Consider the following 17,022-nt stretch of genomic DNA (forward strand, 5'->3'; position numbering starts at 1 on the left):
TCTTCTGAATACAGATGTTAATGTTAATTGATTTAATCCTCAAAACTAATCTATGAGATAGGGACTCATTTGTTTTATAGATCAAAGTGAAGATATAAACAAACAAAAACCGAAAACACAAAGAAGAGCGACAGCAAAACCCTAAAGCATGGGAAGGCTAAATAACTTTGCAACAGTCATGCACTAGAAAGGAACAGAACTAGTTCTTGAACCCAGGTAGTCTGGCTCCAGAGTTCATGCCTTTCAACATTGGACTACGTGGTTGTACTGTCAGTATCATAGCAAATAGACCTTCAAAACTGAACTGACTGACTCTGCTACTTGCTAGTAATGGGACATGAAGTGAATCATTTCACATCTCTGCGTCTCATTTTCAAGTGTCAAATATGGCTAAACAATTATACTTATCTCACACAGTTTGAAGGGTTAAATGAGATAGGGTATAAAATATACTTGGCACTGAAACATTGGTTTCATTTCTGTGAACTCTTCTATAAATTTTTCAAATAATCTTTATGCATATTCCATTTAGCTTGTAGACTACAATTTAAACCTTATAGGTTTTATAAACCTTAGGTCAATTGATTTATCAATATGATTTATTCTTTAGCAGTCTGCAAGACCATTTAGTATTGCCTCGTGTGTCTGGCAGGAGGTAAAGAACAATGAGGCTATTTCCCTCAGGGCACATAATAAGAGCCAGTTATCCCATGTGTCTTGATTGTCTGGGAAGTTGCTGAACTGTGTCAGCTATTTTTTCCCTACATTTGTCCTTACCTTAAAATAGAACAGAGGGCCTGGGTATGTAGTCAGTGGTAGAGCACCTGCTTGGCATGTATGAGGCCCTAGATTTCATCCCCAGTACTGCAAAAAAGTTAAAAGAAAGTACTGAATTTGAATTTTTGTGCATGGAATTGAGGGTGAATCTTATATGATAGTTCTGAGTTTTCTACTATGTTCATCATTTCTTCTCTTTAGCCTCTAGTAGAAAGTTAGTAAATGTTGGTTAGAGTGCCCTTGTGAAGAAGTGCCCTAGTATTTTGCTATACACTGAAGTCCATATCCTGCTCATAGAAGCATCACCCTCTGTACAAAGAGGGACACACTGCCTACACAAGACTCTGCCTATGTTGTATGATGGGATCACCAGGGACTGGTGCATGTGGGTGGAGGAGGTTATATAAGCTTACATCCTCTTCCAAGTGGGAGGAGGAGAGAGAAAACAGCTGTCAGCTTCACAGCTGGTCTTTTCAGCCCAAGCGATCCCAGCTTCTTTGGCCAGAGAAAGAGCCTCCTCAGTACATAGAAGGGAGATTTGCTAAACTGGAACCAATGTCTTAAACCGTTGGCAACTTTTGTTAACTTCCTCTAGCCAGGACAGAAGTTTGTTGGCTCTGGTTGCCTGGACATGATGTTCTCTGGGCATTTTGTGTGGTCCTCAAGTAACCACCACCTAGTTGCTCATCTGTACAAGATTCTCATGGTAGAATTGTGCAAAGCTTATTAATATTCAGACTTTTGGTTTGTTTTTGCCTCAGTGTCTACTTCAGTACATTAAATGAAAAGAAAAAAGACTGAAAAGAAAGAAAAGAAAGAAATCCTTTAAAAACAAATTACAAGAAACAGCAATCTCCATTGTCACTTTGTTCTTCATTTATTCCAACTCTGTTTGTGAAGGACATTGCTGCCGTATTAGTTAACGTCAGAATTTCTCTTTACACCTAAAACTAATATTGGCCTTTTGGGGTACCTTGTCCTTAATCTGGACTATAGGGGTTCTTGAAGGCTAGTTCCAGTGCCCTTTCATCTGGACTTACTTCAGAGGAAAAATAGTTAGCACAGATAAAATAATCTGTATGACTGAGATGATGAGTTTATGCTTAAGATGCAAAACTACTGAATAAAAGAATTGTAGTTTGAATATACCCTTAATGACTTGATGAATTAGTCTAATGTTTTTTCTATAGAAATTCTAGTACAAATAAATAGTATTAATGTGTACTCACATAAAAATGATGCAGTGATAGTATTTCTAGTTATTGAACATGCTAAATTACTAACATGTTAATATGATAATATAATTATTATATTATATCCCTCCTTCCCTTCCTTTCCTGAAATTTATCCATTCCTTTCTTGCCTCATATTTTTCTTTCATTCTCACATTCTTTCCGTCTCCATCTGTCTCCATCACTCAACATATACATATTTATATATGGGGTTACAGAGATAAACATGGCATGATTCCTGCTCTCAAAGAACTCAGTATAGACAAGTAAATTGACAATGACAGTCCATTGAGGTTGATGCTAAGATATCATTATGCATAAACATTGAAGTAGCAGAGGGGACATAGAAAAGACTCTATTAAACTGTAGGCATGGGATATTAAAGGATGAATTGGAGTTAGGTAGAGAATTAGAGTGTGAGGGGAGACTGTGTTAAGTAAAAGGCACAGTTTGTACCAAGATAGAAGGCTGGGCTGGGTGTGGTGGCACATACCTGTAATCCCAATGACTCAGGAGGCTGAGGCAGGAGGATTGCAGGTTTGAGGCCAGTCTTGGGAACTTAGTGAGGCCCTGAGCAACTTAGCAAAATCCTGTCTCAAAATAGAAAATGAAGCGGGTAGGGGATGTGCCTCTGTGGTTGAGTGCCCCTGGGTTCAGTCCCTGGTGGAAAAAAAATAGAAGGCTATTAAAATACCTATCATCTTTGTAAAAGATTTTACATATCTTCTCAAGTTATGTTAACTTAGTATTGTGGTCAATAATGAAGGCATTTAAGCAGGGGCAGGCATGTGATTTATAGATTTCTCCATCTCTTACTGGCTGTATGACCTTGAGTAATCCATTTAACTTCTCTGAGGTTTAGTGTCCTCATTTGTAAAACAATAATATTCATGTTTATTACAAGGCATGGGGCCAAATGCCCAGACTCTGCGTGTTATATTAGAGCTACCCAGAAAACATTAGATTCTTTTTCTTTTGTTCTCATCTTTGATTTTTCTGTACTACATGGTAGTAATGTATCAAGTGAATTGTGAGCATTTATTATGATAGATTATAGGGTTAGAGTTGAATAAAACACTGCTAATGGCTTCAAGGAGGTCGAAGGTATGTAACTATAATAACCACAGAAACCTGATTTCTTGTCTCCTTCATGCCATTAGTTAGGCATCAATCTCATTTTCTAGCCCTCTACAAAAATCCTCTCCATCCCTGCCCATATTTGCTTTCTCCTCCCCCTATCTCAGATAATGTCCTGGCCCTTCTCCTATCCATGGGTGATTTCTTCACTTGGGTTTTTTATCCCTTCCCCTTCACTTATCTTTTTCTCTGTATTGGAAAGCAATTACATCCCTCCTGTATTAAAGACAGAGCCTCATGCTTTTCTCAAAGGCCAGGAGAGACCACACTATAACAATTGTGGCCCAACTGGTAATAGTCAAAAAATTGTAGCAAAAGGAATTCAGAGTGAACATTATTTAGAAATGGAGGTCAGTGGCTTCAGGTGGTCTGTTAACCAGATGCCTAGGTCAGTAGTTGAGAGGGAGAAAATTGTGGGAAAGATCAAGGTTGTATAGAACCAAATTGGATATAGGTGTAGTGGACCTGATTACCAGTGGAGGGCCTGAGGCACAGGAAGTTTGTGACTCATCTGAAATATAAAATGAAGAACTAGGTATTATGAATCAGGTAGAAATTCTGATATCTCAAATGGAATAAAAAAGCAAAGTCATGAAAGTGGCTGTGAGTGCAGAACTCTCAATCCATCTTCTCTCCTGGTAAGTCTGTTTTCAATGACTGGAGTCAGGCCAGCCCTGTATGGCATATCAAGTTGCCTCCATTCCTGGGAGGAGAAGGAACTAGATAGCTAAGATTTGTAATATCAATAAGGAACTATTGGAGAAAGGACATTCTAATTAGAGGAAATCACAAAGGCATAAGCACAGTATGAAACAGTGTGAAGCTGGGCATGTTGGCACTTTTAAAAGGTCAAAAAACTAGTGATTGATAGAATCAAGTTTTGAGTTTGGGTCTGTCTCATCCTGAGCTTGTGAATTATTTTATTGTTATGAAATATATAAAGTTAATCTTTTAAATAATTTTTAAATTTAAAATTCAGTGATATGGTCTGTATTCAGAATGATGTGTTACCATCACCAGTGCATATTTCCAAAATTCTTTTTCTTATGCCAAGTAGAAATTCTGTATCCTTTTAACAGTAATATCCCACTCTGATCTCCCTGTAGACCCTGGGAAATTCTGATTTAATTTCTGTCTTTATGAATTTTCTTATATTTTTTTTTCAAATGTATTACCATGTAGCTATTTATAACTCATCTTTTCAATAAATCTGTCATATATGCAATATTTCACTTATTCTATAACCTATATTGTACTTATTTTCATTTTCTCTTTCCATGATCAGCCTTGCAAATGGGACCATACAATGTTTTTCTTTTGTTGTCTCAATTAGCATAAATATTTTCTTTTTTGGGGGGGGTGGTACCTGGAATTGAACTCAGGGGCACTCAATCACTGAGCCACATCCCAGCCCCATTTTGTATTTTATTTAGAGACAGGGTCTCACTGATTTGCTTAGTGCCTTGCTGTTGCTGAGGCTGGCTTTGAACTTGCAATCCTCCTGCCTCAGAATCTGGAGTCACTGGGATTACAGGTGTGAGCCACTGCACCTGGCTAGCATAATATTTTCAGCATTCATCTGTGTTGTGCCACGTGTTAGAATTTCCCCCTTTTTATTATTGAATATCCTTTCATTTTATTTATATACCATGAACATGGCAACAATTATCTGTGTTCCTATTATCAATTCTTTTGGGCATACATCTAGTAGCAGAATTACTGGGTTATATGGTAATTCTCTGCTTAAATTTTTGAGGAAATGATAAAAAGTTTATCAAGGTGTTATACCCCTTTACATTTACACATATTCAAATTTCTCCATATCCTTAACAACACTTCATTTCTATAAATTTTATTATAACCATCATAGTAAGTATAATATGTTCGTACCTTTGTAATTTTGATTTGCATTTCCAATGACTAATGATATTGAGTTTCTTTTCATGTGGAGGATGTCCATTTGAATTTTGCCCATGTTTTTGGCTTATTGTTGTTTATTTGTAAGTGTTCTTTCTATATTCTGGATACTAGACCCTTTTTAGATATATGTGCATATTTGTGCATAATTTTGCATAAATGAGATCATATCAGACTGTTAGTAACTTTTTTCTAGTGTCATAAATAACCTTTAAGTTATTTAATATTAATTTATGTCATAATTTGTAATGATGCTTGATGTACCATTACATAAATGAATCATGCAACTATAAAGTGCAAAAAAAATTGGCGCAAGAAAATTCAGACTTTGAGTAAAACTGATACATGTTATAGAAATTGAAATGGCACTCCAAAACTTCCTTTCCCTTTATGTCTGAACAAAAAGTTGTTCATGTATGACTTTTCTGTTGAGTTCTATCGAATTTTTGAGGAAACAATTATTACTAGTATACAAATTTTCTGGAGAATAGGAAAGTATAAAAATTATCTAGGACATTTTGTAATGGTACTGTATATGCTCAAGCTTATTGTATTCTTAAGATTTTGCCACTTATTTTCCCTGTAGCATTAATAGCAGTTTCTGAAACACACGTTAAAAAGTTCTATTACAATTGCTGCTTTATCTATTTTATCAACTTTCTGTATTTTCAGGATTTCAGTTACAGCATTATTAATAATAGCAAAGAAAAACTGAAGAAAATTTTAGCCTAAAAGAAGCCTGAATTATGAGATAAGGACAATATGAGAACATAAACAAAAGGCTCATTGTACTTATGAGCACAGTTGCAAAGTCTTAAATAAACCATCAACTCATTGAATCTAACAGTGTTAAAAATATATCATGAATAATGAAAATTTATCCCTGGAATTGCCCCTCCCCCCCAAAATCAGACTTGGAAATCAGTCAGTGCAATTCCCTTCTTTCTTAGTATAAAGAAGAAACATCATGTGTTTATCTTAGTAAACCTAGATTTGAAGGGAAATTTCTTAACTCAATAATTGTTATATGACAGAAGCCTACATTAAACATACCTGACAGAGAAATTCCTCTTAGGATGAGGAACTGAAAAGGATGTGCATTCCTCTGGTACCATTTAACCCAGTTCTGGAGGACATGGTTTGTGCTATGCGAATGAAAAGGTAAGAATGAAGGTGGTATGGTAATTTATAAACTTGGCATTATTTTCAGATGATATAACAATTTAGAAAAAATCAGAATCATCAATAAATTTATCAGGACTAATATGAAATTTAGGCAGGATAGAAATTAGAAGTCATGATAAAAATCAATATTATTTTTAGCACTTGAAATAATTAGCCAGTAATTGTGATGAGTGATAATATCATTCACACTAGCAATAAGAACTCTAAAGTATATAGCACTTATTTATAACAGGAATACTTAAGACCACAATGAATGAAAAAAATCTAGTAAAGGAAATGGATCAAAATCAAAATAAAATCTGAATAGACATAAGACATTTCATGCTCTCACACATTTTGCATTAATATTGGATAGATGTTAATTTTCCTCAATAAATCTAAAATTATAATTTAGTCAGATTTTGTCCTAATATTTATTTGTCTCTATTAAAGTTCACAAATAGCTAAACCAACTTCAAAAAAGAAAACAAAAAACAAGGAGATTTTTCTTACCAGTCCCTACAACATCCTACAAAGTCAATGGAGTTGAAAACAGTTTGGTATGGCCCTCAAATAGAAGACTAGTGGTACAAAATAGAGAGCTCACAGACACAACCATACAGCCATTTAATGTAAGAATAAAACACTACTTCAAATTGTTGGGGACTGGAAAATTTGGGAAAACTAAATCACTAAATAGGGAAATATAAAACTGGATTTCTACCTAACACCAAAAACAGATATGGGCTCCAGATGGATTAAAGGGCCAGAAGTGAAAGATAAAACTCAAGGGTGCTTTGTGTTGCCTATGATGATGGAAGTGGAAATTCAAGGTCCCAAGAGTTCTTCAAAACTCACAGGAATAATGCCTTTCCATGGCTTCTTGTTTTACTTTGTGTTGTGGACTCTGTACAGGTCTTGCTTCAATTTTTTTGTACTGGAAAACAAATCCTGGGGCACTTTTAACCACTGAGCTGCATCCCCAGGCTTTTTTGGGGGGAGTAGGGGAAAGGATCTCCCTAAATTTCTGAGGGTCTCACTGACTTGCTGAGGCTGGTTCTTTAACTTGTGATCCTCTTGCCTCAGCCTCCCAAGTTTCTGGAATTACTGGTATGCACCATTGTGCCCAGCCAGGTCTTGCAATTGAGTTTTAAAAGTTAAACAATTCTTTATACAGAATATTAGTTTTTTACTTCAAAGTAAGTGTATCTTATCAACCATACTTCCAGAAATGGAAATGCCCCATTTTTTCAGTTCAGTCTGTAGAGATTGTGCTTCCTGGTTGGGAAGAAAGTGCTGCAGTATATATTCTACCTCTTTTTTTCCTTGACCCTTCCTGCCTTGTGAGATTTAAGAATTCCTGCTGGAATCATTTAGTCATTTTTATTATTTTTGTTTTGAGGGATATGGAGTGTTAACAATTCATAAAAATACTCACTGATTTTTGTATAATATTCAAATTTCAAGAGAAAGTTTAAATAATAGGTGACATTTGCCAGACACAAGAGAATCTGCTCATCTCCTTTGTAGGCTTTTTGTTAAAGGACAGCCTTTGACTGTTTTGCTATATGAATCTCTGATCTATCATGAAGCTGGTGACTTTATTTCTAGTACATGTTTTGGCAGTACATAGTAAGTTTTAGATGATGCAACTAATTTTTGAGAAGGAAGAAATATTTGCCACAATATCTGACTTCTCATGTTTCTTTGAAGCACATAGAATATTTATTGCTGAGTAACCCAACAGTTTAGGGCTGTAATGGTTTAGACTATTCAACAATAGAGAATAGACTAAGTACAAGGAAACTAAGTTGGAAGTATGATTAGTAATCCTCTAACCCAGATTAAAAAGCATTTCATAGTCATATACACAATCTTCATTGATTGTCAGGTGTTGGAATTCACTGTGATGCATACACAAGAGGCTAATTTAAAAAACCTTAAGTATACAGTAGAAAGATCAGTAGAGATAAGGGAACAGGGGAAGGGAGAAAAGAAGGGAAAGGGGAAGTACTGTGGAATGAATTACAACAAATTATATTTATTTTTATACTTTTTTTAGTTGTAGATGGACACAATACCTTTATTTTATTTGTTTTTATTTTTATGTGGTGCTGGGGATCGAACCCAGTGCCTCATGCCTGCTTGGCAAGCACTCTATCGCTGAGCCACAACCCTGGCCCCTAGAACAAATTATATTTCATGCTTTCATAATTTTGTCAAAATGAATCCTAATGCTATGTATAACTAAAAAGAACCAATAGAAAAGCATTTAATTTCTACTAAGGCCTAGAGTTACAAGAACTGAATTTAAAGACTGAAAGGTTTCATCAAGTACCCACTAGGAGAGATGGAGATAGACCTTTTTTCTTTTTTAACTTGAGGACTTATCAGGAAATCTATATATCTCTGAAATGATACAGAATCCTATAAACTTAGAATTCTATATCTAGCCAAACTATCAATTAAAAATGAAAGTCAGTAAATAAATTTTAAACATGAAAGTTTCTCAAAAACTCACATATATGCCCTTTTCAGGTATCTATATATGAATGGATTTTATGGTAACACAAAAGTAAATAGGAGAAATGAACATGGAATATGGCAGAAAAATGGAAAAGTAGCAACACAGAAGAGAGGCAAGGAGAATCCTAGGCTCAAGGTGAAAGGAGAACCCTCCCCAAATGATAATTGGGTACTTAGACAACAGGTCCAGAATAGTACACCAGAAGTTTCTAGGTAATACTATTTTTAAACCAAGTGATATCAATGAACATATTGAGACTCAGAGAACTGGAAGAGAGGTAGAGATTTAAATCAGTGAGTACTGAGCATGTTGAAAACTAATCAACAATTAATCAAAGCTAAATAAAAGGCAATTATTGAATTTAACGAATAAAAACATTGCATAGGAAGTAATATAAATCATATTCTACTTTATGGATCATCTATAAATAATGTTTATATAGTCACAATTATGTAAATATTGAATAGAGATCAAAATTACAAGAAGAGTACATGGTACAAGAGAGAAAGGGAAGTGTGTGTATAGGGGGAAGTGGTATGAAGTGGTGATGGTGGTGGGGATTGTAATGGTACAGGAAGAGGGGAGACAGCAGAATCCATATTTTTTGTAACGGGAAGTTAATAAATAATGCATACAAATTAACATTTAAGAAATTGCAACTAGGAATTTTATTCTGAGATGTTAGAGATGTGGAAGTAAATACTAAAAGAATTGGCTTAATGACGTGAAAGTGGACTGGGCACAGTGGGCAGAACTGTGACCCCACAGCTAGGGAGGCTGAGGCAGGAGGATTGCAAGTTCAAAGCCAGCCTCAGAAACTTAGTGAGAACCTGTTTGAACTCAGAGACGCTTAACCACTGAGCCGCATCCCCAGCTCTTTTTTGTATTTTATTTAGAGACAGGGTCTCACTGAGTTGCTTAGGGCCATGCCTTTGCTGAGGCTGGCTTTGAACTTGTGATCCTCCTGCCTCAGCCTCCTGAGCTGTTTGGATTATAGGCCTGGCAAATGTCCTTGGTTTTAACCAGTGTTGGGATATCCCAGAAGTAGTAGGCTTAGGTCACTGTTTGTTGAATTTAGTAGAATTAAATGTAAGTACACTCATGAAGAAATGTAAAATATGAATAGACCCATGACAAGCAATAGGAAGAAGTTAGAGCCTTATAGTACACCATGGTCAAAAGTTAACTCAACATGAATATATAAGATTAAACTGTAAAATGTGAAACTCTGAGGAGAAATATTATGCAGCAGTTTGTTAGCTATACCACCAAAAGAATGAGAAACCATAGAAAAAATAGGCTTCACAAAATTAAAAACTTTTATTCTCCAAAGGATACTATCAAGAAAATGCCAAGATAACTGAAAGAATGGGAGAAAATACTTGCAAATGTAATATTGAGAATATGTAAAATGAATTCTTATAACTCAATAATAAAATGATAAATCTAATTTTAAAATGGCCAAAGTAGTTCAATAAACATCCTTGGAAGAATATATACAAAGGGTTCATTAATACATGAAAAGCCATGTTACATGATTAGTCAGTAGGAAAATGTAAATCAATCTTCAGTGAGATACCATTTCACTTCCACTTCGTTAGTTACATTTTGGTGAGGATATAAAGGTATTGGAACTCTACACATATTCCTGTGTGAATGTACTCCAATTCTGGAAAGGAAGTTTGTCAATTCCTCAAAAGGTCAATTCCATGGGATGTGTTTGTGCATCCCTATAATCCCAGTGATTTGGAAGGCTGAGGCAGGAATATCCCAAATTAAAAGATTGCCGCAGTAAGTTAGCCATACCCTGTCTCAAAATAAATAAATGAATTGAAAAGCGCTTCGGCTGTGGCTCGATGTTTAGGTTCAATCCATGGCACCGAAAAACAAAACAAAAACAAAAATAAAACAAAACAAAAAGTCATTTCCTCATTCCTAGATATATGCTCCAGGAAACTGAAAACATGAACACAGAAAATTCTGTACATGAATATCCATAGCAGTATCATATAACCAAAAGATAATAAAAAGTGTGTATCAGCTGATGAATTGATAACATACATAGTACATCCATATACTCAAATGTTTTTCCATCATAAAAAAGGATGATATACTGATTGTGTGCTACAAGTTGGATGAATCTAGAAAACACGTTAAGCAAAAGAAGCCAGTCATGTAAGGCCATAATGCATGATTCCAGTTACATGAAAAGTCTAGAATACAAAAATCCATGGATTTTAGACTGTGGCTTTTTGAAGGAGGGCTTGGAAAACTAATGGGGAGTGACTGCTAATGTGTATGGGGTTTCTTTTGAGGTAATTGAAATATTTGAGAGTTGGATAGCAGTGATAGTTATACACCTTTGTGAATACACTGAAAAAAATACTGAATTGTATACTTCAAGGACATGAATTTTATGATTTGAGTTATGTCTCATGGTTTTTATTTAAAAATGGAAGTATAGGAGAAATTGGCCCATGAAATTTTATCTATTCCTGGAGAATGTGTTGGCTTCTATGCTTTCCTCAAATAATCATTACTTTAAATTGTTTTAGCAGCTGGAGGAACAGTTTTCCCTATGTTTTGTGTGAAAATCTCTACCTTCTGTGTTTTGATGTCTTAGGGCCAGGACAATAGACCTGCCGCCACTTTGTTCACAGAACTTCCTGATCACTGATTTATAGCCCCCCGAGTTTTTTTTCCCCCATGATCATTTGGGCTGTATTTCACTATTGGAAGGAGTCAGATGGATCTGTATATTATGTGACTTTTAATAAGTTATTTCACCTCATTTGAACCTTCAGTTCTTTACCATATCTACTTTTTAGTGTTAAGACTGAAAGTGATAATAGATTTCAAATATCCATTACAGTGCCCAGCCTGATGGAGTCCTCAGTTAATGTTGTCTTTCTCCCTACTTTTTTCTTTCCATTAAAAAATAATGTAGTCAAAAGCATATTCCTTGTAGGAATCTGATCACAGGTCACTGATCACTCTGCTCTTACCTAGCTTCCTGCACAATAAACCATAGGTGAGGTTTTTTTTCCCTTCTCACCTCTGCATCTTTACTAGTATTTGGAACATTGTAGGGAGGTGCTCAGGGAGTTTGGATTTCCTATGAATGAAGCAACATAAGCCCTTTATGTAGATTTCCTAACCTGGTGCTGAGAAAAATTGCAATGTCAGCAGTTATCTGTGACAAATGGTCATTTTTAGTGTTATTTGGAGACTGTGTGACTTCAACTTGTGCTGAGCAGCAGAGAACTTAATTAAATATCATTTCCAAGGAGAATGAAGGCCAAGTCCTCCATCACTTGTAAAGCTTTGGAATATTGCTTTGCAGCTAAATCTTCCAGGGTTCCCCCTCATCCCATTGCTAACATCAGCTTTTAATATATAACAGTGAAATGCTGAATAATACTGAAGAATTCATTCAAAGAGACAGTCCCGGTTCCTATTGTCTTAAAAATGTTTGACATATTATGAGGCTATCTGAATGCATTGTAGATGAACCTTTCCAAGATATATTTAGTTCATTCTTGTGTTCCTTCTTCCTTTTAAAAACTGAATGAGTGATTAATGCATGCATAAAACAATAGAGGGAAGAAAAGGTAACTATCACAGTGGTCTCTTTTAAATGCCATTTTCTGAGCTGCATCTCCCAGAGCCTTCAGCTATGTCAATATGACCTGACCTTTATGGATTTAGAATGGTTTGGGGTTATATTTGAGGAAGTCCAAACTGCTGAGCCTGTTGCAAAAGCAAATTCTCTGCTGGCATTTTTCTTCCTTCCCAGGAGCTAGAGGAATTGACCACATGAAACCCGATACTCTCTTCTTCATTCACATTTCTAAGTCCACAGAACTAAAATGACATTTTATCACCCAATCAACAAATGGGCCAAGGACCTAAACAGACACTTCTCAGAGGAGGACATACAATCAATCAACAAGTACATGAAAAAATGCTCACCATCTCTAGCAGTCAGAGAAATGCAAATCAAAACCACACTAAGATACCATCTCACTCCAGCAAGATTGGCAGCCATTATGAAGTCAAACAACAACAAATGCTGGAGAGGATGTGGGGAAAAGGGTACTCTTGTACATTGCTGGTGGGACTGCAAATTGGTTAGGCCACTTTGGAAAGCAGTATGGAGATTCCTGGGAAAGCTGGGAATGGAACCACCATTTGACCCTGCTATTGCCCTTCTCGGACTATTCCCTGAAGACCTTAAAAGAGCATGCTACAGGGACACTGCCACATCGATGTTCATAGCAGCACAATTCACAATAGCTAGACTGTGGAACCAACCCAGATGCCCTTCAATAGATGAATGGATTAAAAAAATGTGGCATCTATACACAATGGAGTACTATGCAGCAATAAAAAATGACAAAATCATAGAATTTTCAGGGAAATGGATGGCACTAGAGCAGATTATGCTTAGTGAAGCTAGCCAATCCTTAAAAAACAAATACAAAATGACTTCCTTGATATAATGAGAGCAATTAAGATTAGAGAAGGGAGGAAGAGCAGGAAGAAAAGACTAGCAATAAACAGAGACATGAAGGGGGAGGGAAAGGGAAAGAAAATGGGAATTACATGGAAATGGAGGGAGAGCCGCATTGTTATACAAAAATACATATAAGAGGCTGTGAGGGGAATGGGAAAATTAATAAGGAGAGAAATAAACTACAGTGGATGGGGTAGATAGAGAGGATGGGAGGGGAGGGGAGGGGAGGGGGGATAGTATAGGACAGGAAAGGTAGCAGAATACAACAGTTACTAATATGGCATTTTGTAAAAATGGGGATATTTAAATGATATGATTTTGAAATCTGCGTTGGGGGTAAATATGGGAGTTCATAACTCACTCAAAGCTTATGTAAGAAATATGCTATGTCAAGAGCTGTGTAATGTTTTGAACAACCAATAAAAAAAAAAAAAAAAAAAAAAAAAAAAAAAAAAAATGACATTTAATCTGTACCTTCTCTCCCATGTGTAGGAGCGGAAAAAGAAATTTGAAAAGGATGGTGAAAGGTTTTATTCTCTACTGGACCGGCACTTACATCTGTCATCTAAAAAGAAAGAATCTCAATTACAAGAGGTATGTTTCAGAAACCTTGCTCCTAACTTCTATTACTAGCTATGCCTTAGAAACAGTGACAACTTTCTGTTGCAAGGATTTCCCCAGACTCTGTCTCAGCAGGGAACCATGTGAATTAGGAGCTCTTTTAGTTAAAAACCTGGCCTGGGAACTCAGGCTCTCTGATTTCTTGAGCCAGCTCTTCCAGCAACTCCCTGTTTGACCTTGGATAAGGTACTTCATTCTTGGCTTCAGTCCTGCTATGTGTAAGAGGAGTGGAACTCAGTGACACCTAGAGTCTCTTCCAGTTTCACATTTCTCAGTCTCTGTTTCTAAATTCCACAAGAGGAAAGAACTAAATTAGTGCTGTGTTTGGATGATCAGGAAGAGATCTCCTATATTTTTCCTTGAGATCTTTCATTACCTTTTTGGGTGGGAGGGGAAGGGGAATGCTGCACTGGGACTACTGCTTATATGGGACTTGCAGTGGCTGCTGTTCAAATAAGCCACCATTCAATGGGTACCTATCATATGCCAGTGACTGTGCTGGGTGCAACAAGACTACAGAGACAATAAGCAAGGTTCCTGCCATTTTGTAGTTTACAGTTGGCATTGTAAGACTATACATGTATTCTTGTTAATTGCCATTCTGATTGGAGTGAGATGAAATCTCAGTGTAGTTTTAACTTACATTTCTCAAGATGTTGAACATTTTTCCATATATTTCATGACCAATCATATTTCTTCTTCTGTGAAGTGCCTGTTCAGTACCTTTGCCCATTTATGAATTGGGTTGTTTCTCTTTTTCTGTTAAATTTTTTGAGTTCTTTATAAATCCTGAAGTTTAATGCTCTATCTGAAGTGCAGGTGGAAAAGATTTTCTCTCTCTTCACTTTCCTGATTGTTTCCTTTGCCATGAGGAAACTTTTTAGTTTGATTCTATCCCACTGTTGTTTCTTGATTTTACTTCTTGTACTTTAGGAGTCTTATTAAGGAAGTCAGTCCCTAAGCCGACATGATGTAGATTTGGGCCTATTTTTGTCTTCTAGTAGGGATAGGGTCCCTGTTCTAATGCCTAAGTCCTTGATTTACTTGAGTTGAGTTTCATGCAGGGTGTGAGATGGGTTTAATTTAATTTTGCTATGTATAGATTTCCAGTTTTCTCATCACCATTTGTTGAAGAAGATATCTTTTCTCCACTGTATGTTTTTCTTTATAAAATCCTTAGTATCAAATGCTTTATTATAACAAGAAGGAAAAGACTAAGACAAGGTTCTTACAATTCATCTTGTCCAAGGTCATGCAGATTGTGGAAGTCTGGATCTCAACCTCTAATAACCAGTTTATTGGGTATCTATCACATCTGAAGTGATTGAAGGTGGTAAGTCAAGAGCAACTATAATGGATAAAATTAGTACTAAATGGAGAAGGGCAGCTTCTCTTCCATAAACTAGATAAAATATAGAGTCTTCCACCATTTTCCTCGTGTTTATTTTTATTTTCTTCCTTTTCTGACTATTCTGTGTCAGTGTAACTTTGCAGAAAAGAGTTTACATAAAAGGCTTAGAACTGCTGTACTGAGAAAGGCATTTTTATAAGATTAGACTTTTGCTGATATCAGGAAACTTTTGAATGGTAAACAATTCTCTATATTGATTGAAAAGTTTCCCTAAATAGTAAGAATGGCTCACTGCATAAACTGCCTATTTTAACAATGTGGCTTATACTGAACACCTTTTCTTCAGAGAGCCTAGAATTCTAATACCTTTTATATAGAGGGTGCCCATATTACCAGGTCCAAAGAGATTTTTCTGAAAGAGATTATAAAGACTTGGCATCATTTTTTTCATTAAAGGACCAGCAAAATCCACCATTGAAGCCAGCTGGGCCTAGTGTTTCCTGTTTTGGAAGGCTTTTCATTATTGCTTCAATTTAGTAGATATAAGCCTCTTCAGATTTTCTGTTTAATCTTATGTGAGTTTTGGAAGATTGTGTCTTTCATGGTGTTAGTTTATTTCATCTAGATTATTAAATTTGTGGGCATAGAATTATTCATAATTTACTTTAATTACTCTTTTAATGTATATGGCATAAGCAGTGATGGTCCTTCATTTCTGATGTTAGTTATCTGTGTCTTCACTCTTTCTGTATTTCTTTCCTTCTTAATTAACCTGATTAGACTCTTATATTCTCTTCTTACTTTGGGTAGAATTTACTATTCTTTTGTTTTCTTAAAATGGAATCATAGATTAATAGTGATTTTTTTTTCTATTCTACTTTGTACATTTAATGCTATAAACATTCTTCTAAGCACTTTTTTTAGCAGCATCCCACAAAGTTGTACTTCAATTTAATTTAAAATATTTTAAATTTTCCTTTAAGATTCTCTGTGACCAAGGTGTTATTTAGAAATATACTGTTTAATCTTCAAATTTGGGGGCCCAGATTTTTAGGTTATTGATTTCTAGAATAACTTAATTATGGTCTGAGAGCATGCTTTGTATGATTTCTATTCTTTTAAATTTGTTCTAGTATATTTTATATATTAGAATTTGGTTTATCTTGATGATTGTTCAATGTGACATTGAGAACAATATATATTCTGCTGTTGTTGGATCAAATATTCTATAGATGTCTGTTATATTCATTTGATTGATGGTCCTTATTGATTTCATGCCTTATGAATGTGTCAACTACCAATAGAAGAGTACTGAAGTCTCCAACTCTGATAGTGCATATGTCATTTTTTTACAGTTTTATCATTTTTTACATTATGTATTCTTAAAATAAGTTTATTTTAATTTATTTTTTATGTGGTGCTGAGGATTGAACTGAGTGCCTCACACATGCTAGGCAAGTGCTCTACCACTGAGCTACAATGCTAGTCCTACCTTGTGTATTTTGATATTCTGTCACAAGGTATTTTAGTCAGCTCTTTTGCTGCTGTGACTAAAGGACCTGACCAGAACAATTTTATGGGAGGAAAGTTTTATTTGTGGGCTTAGTTTCAAAGGTCTTAGTCCATAGAAGGCCAGCCCCATTTCTCGGGGCTCAAGATGATGAAATATTGGCAGAACATCATGGTGGAAGAGTATAGCAGAGGGTAGTAGCTCACATAGTGATCAGAAAATAGAGAGAGACTCTACTCACCAGATACCCCAAAGCCCCAATCCCCACCT

At 35.7% G+C, this 17,022-nt stretch overlaps 1 protein-coding gene across 1 annotated transcript in view; it reads left to right on the top strand.

Moving 5' to 3' along the window:
* The window catches only part of OPHN1 (oligophrenin 1), a 388,053-nt gene that overhangs the window by 164,241 nt on the left and 206,790 nt on the right, over window positions 1-17,022 (top strand). The window contains exon 6 of the mRNA XM_081278189.1: window positions 13,763-13,864. Within this exon, the coding sequence (XP_081134315.1) occupies window positions 13,763-13,864 (102 nt within the window). The remainder of the gene's footprint in view (window positions 1-13,762; window positions 13,865-17,022) is intronic.

The sequence above is a fragment of the Spermophilus citellus genome, assembly GCF_964194105.1.
Source record: "Spermophilus citellus genome assembly, chromosome: X".
Lineage (NCBI taxonomy): Eukaryota > Metazoa > Chordata > Mammalia > Rodentia > Sciuridae > Spermophilus > Spermophilus citellus.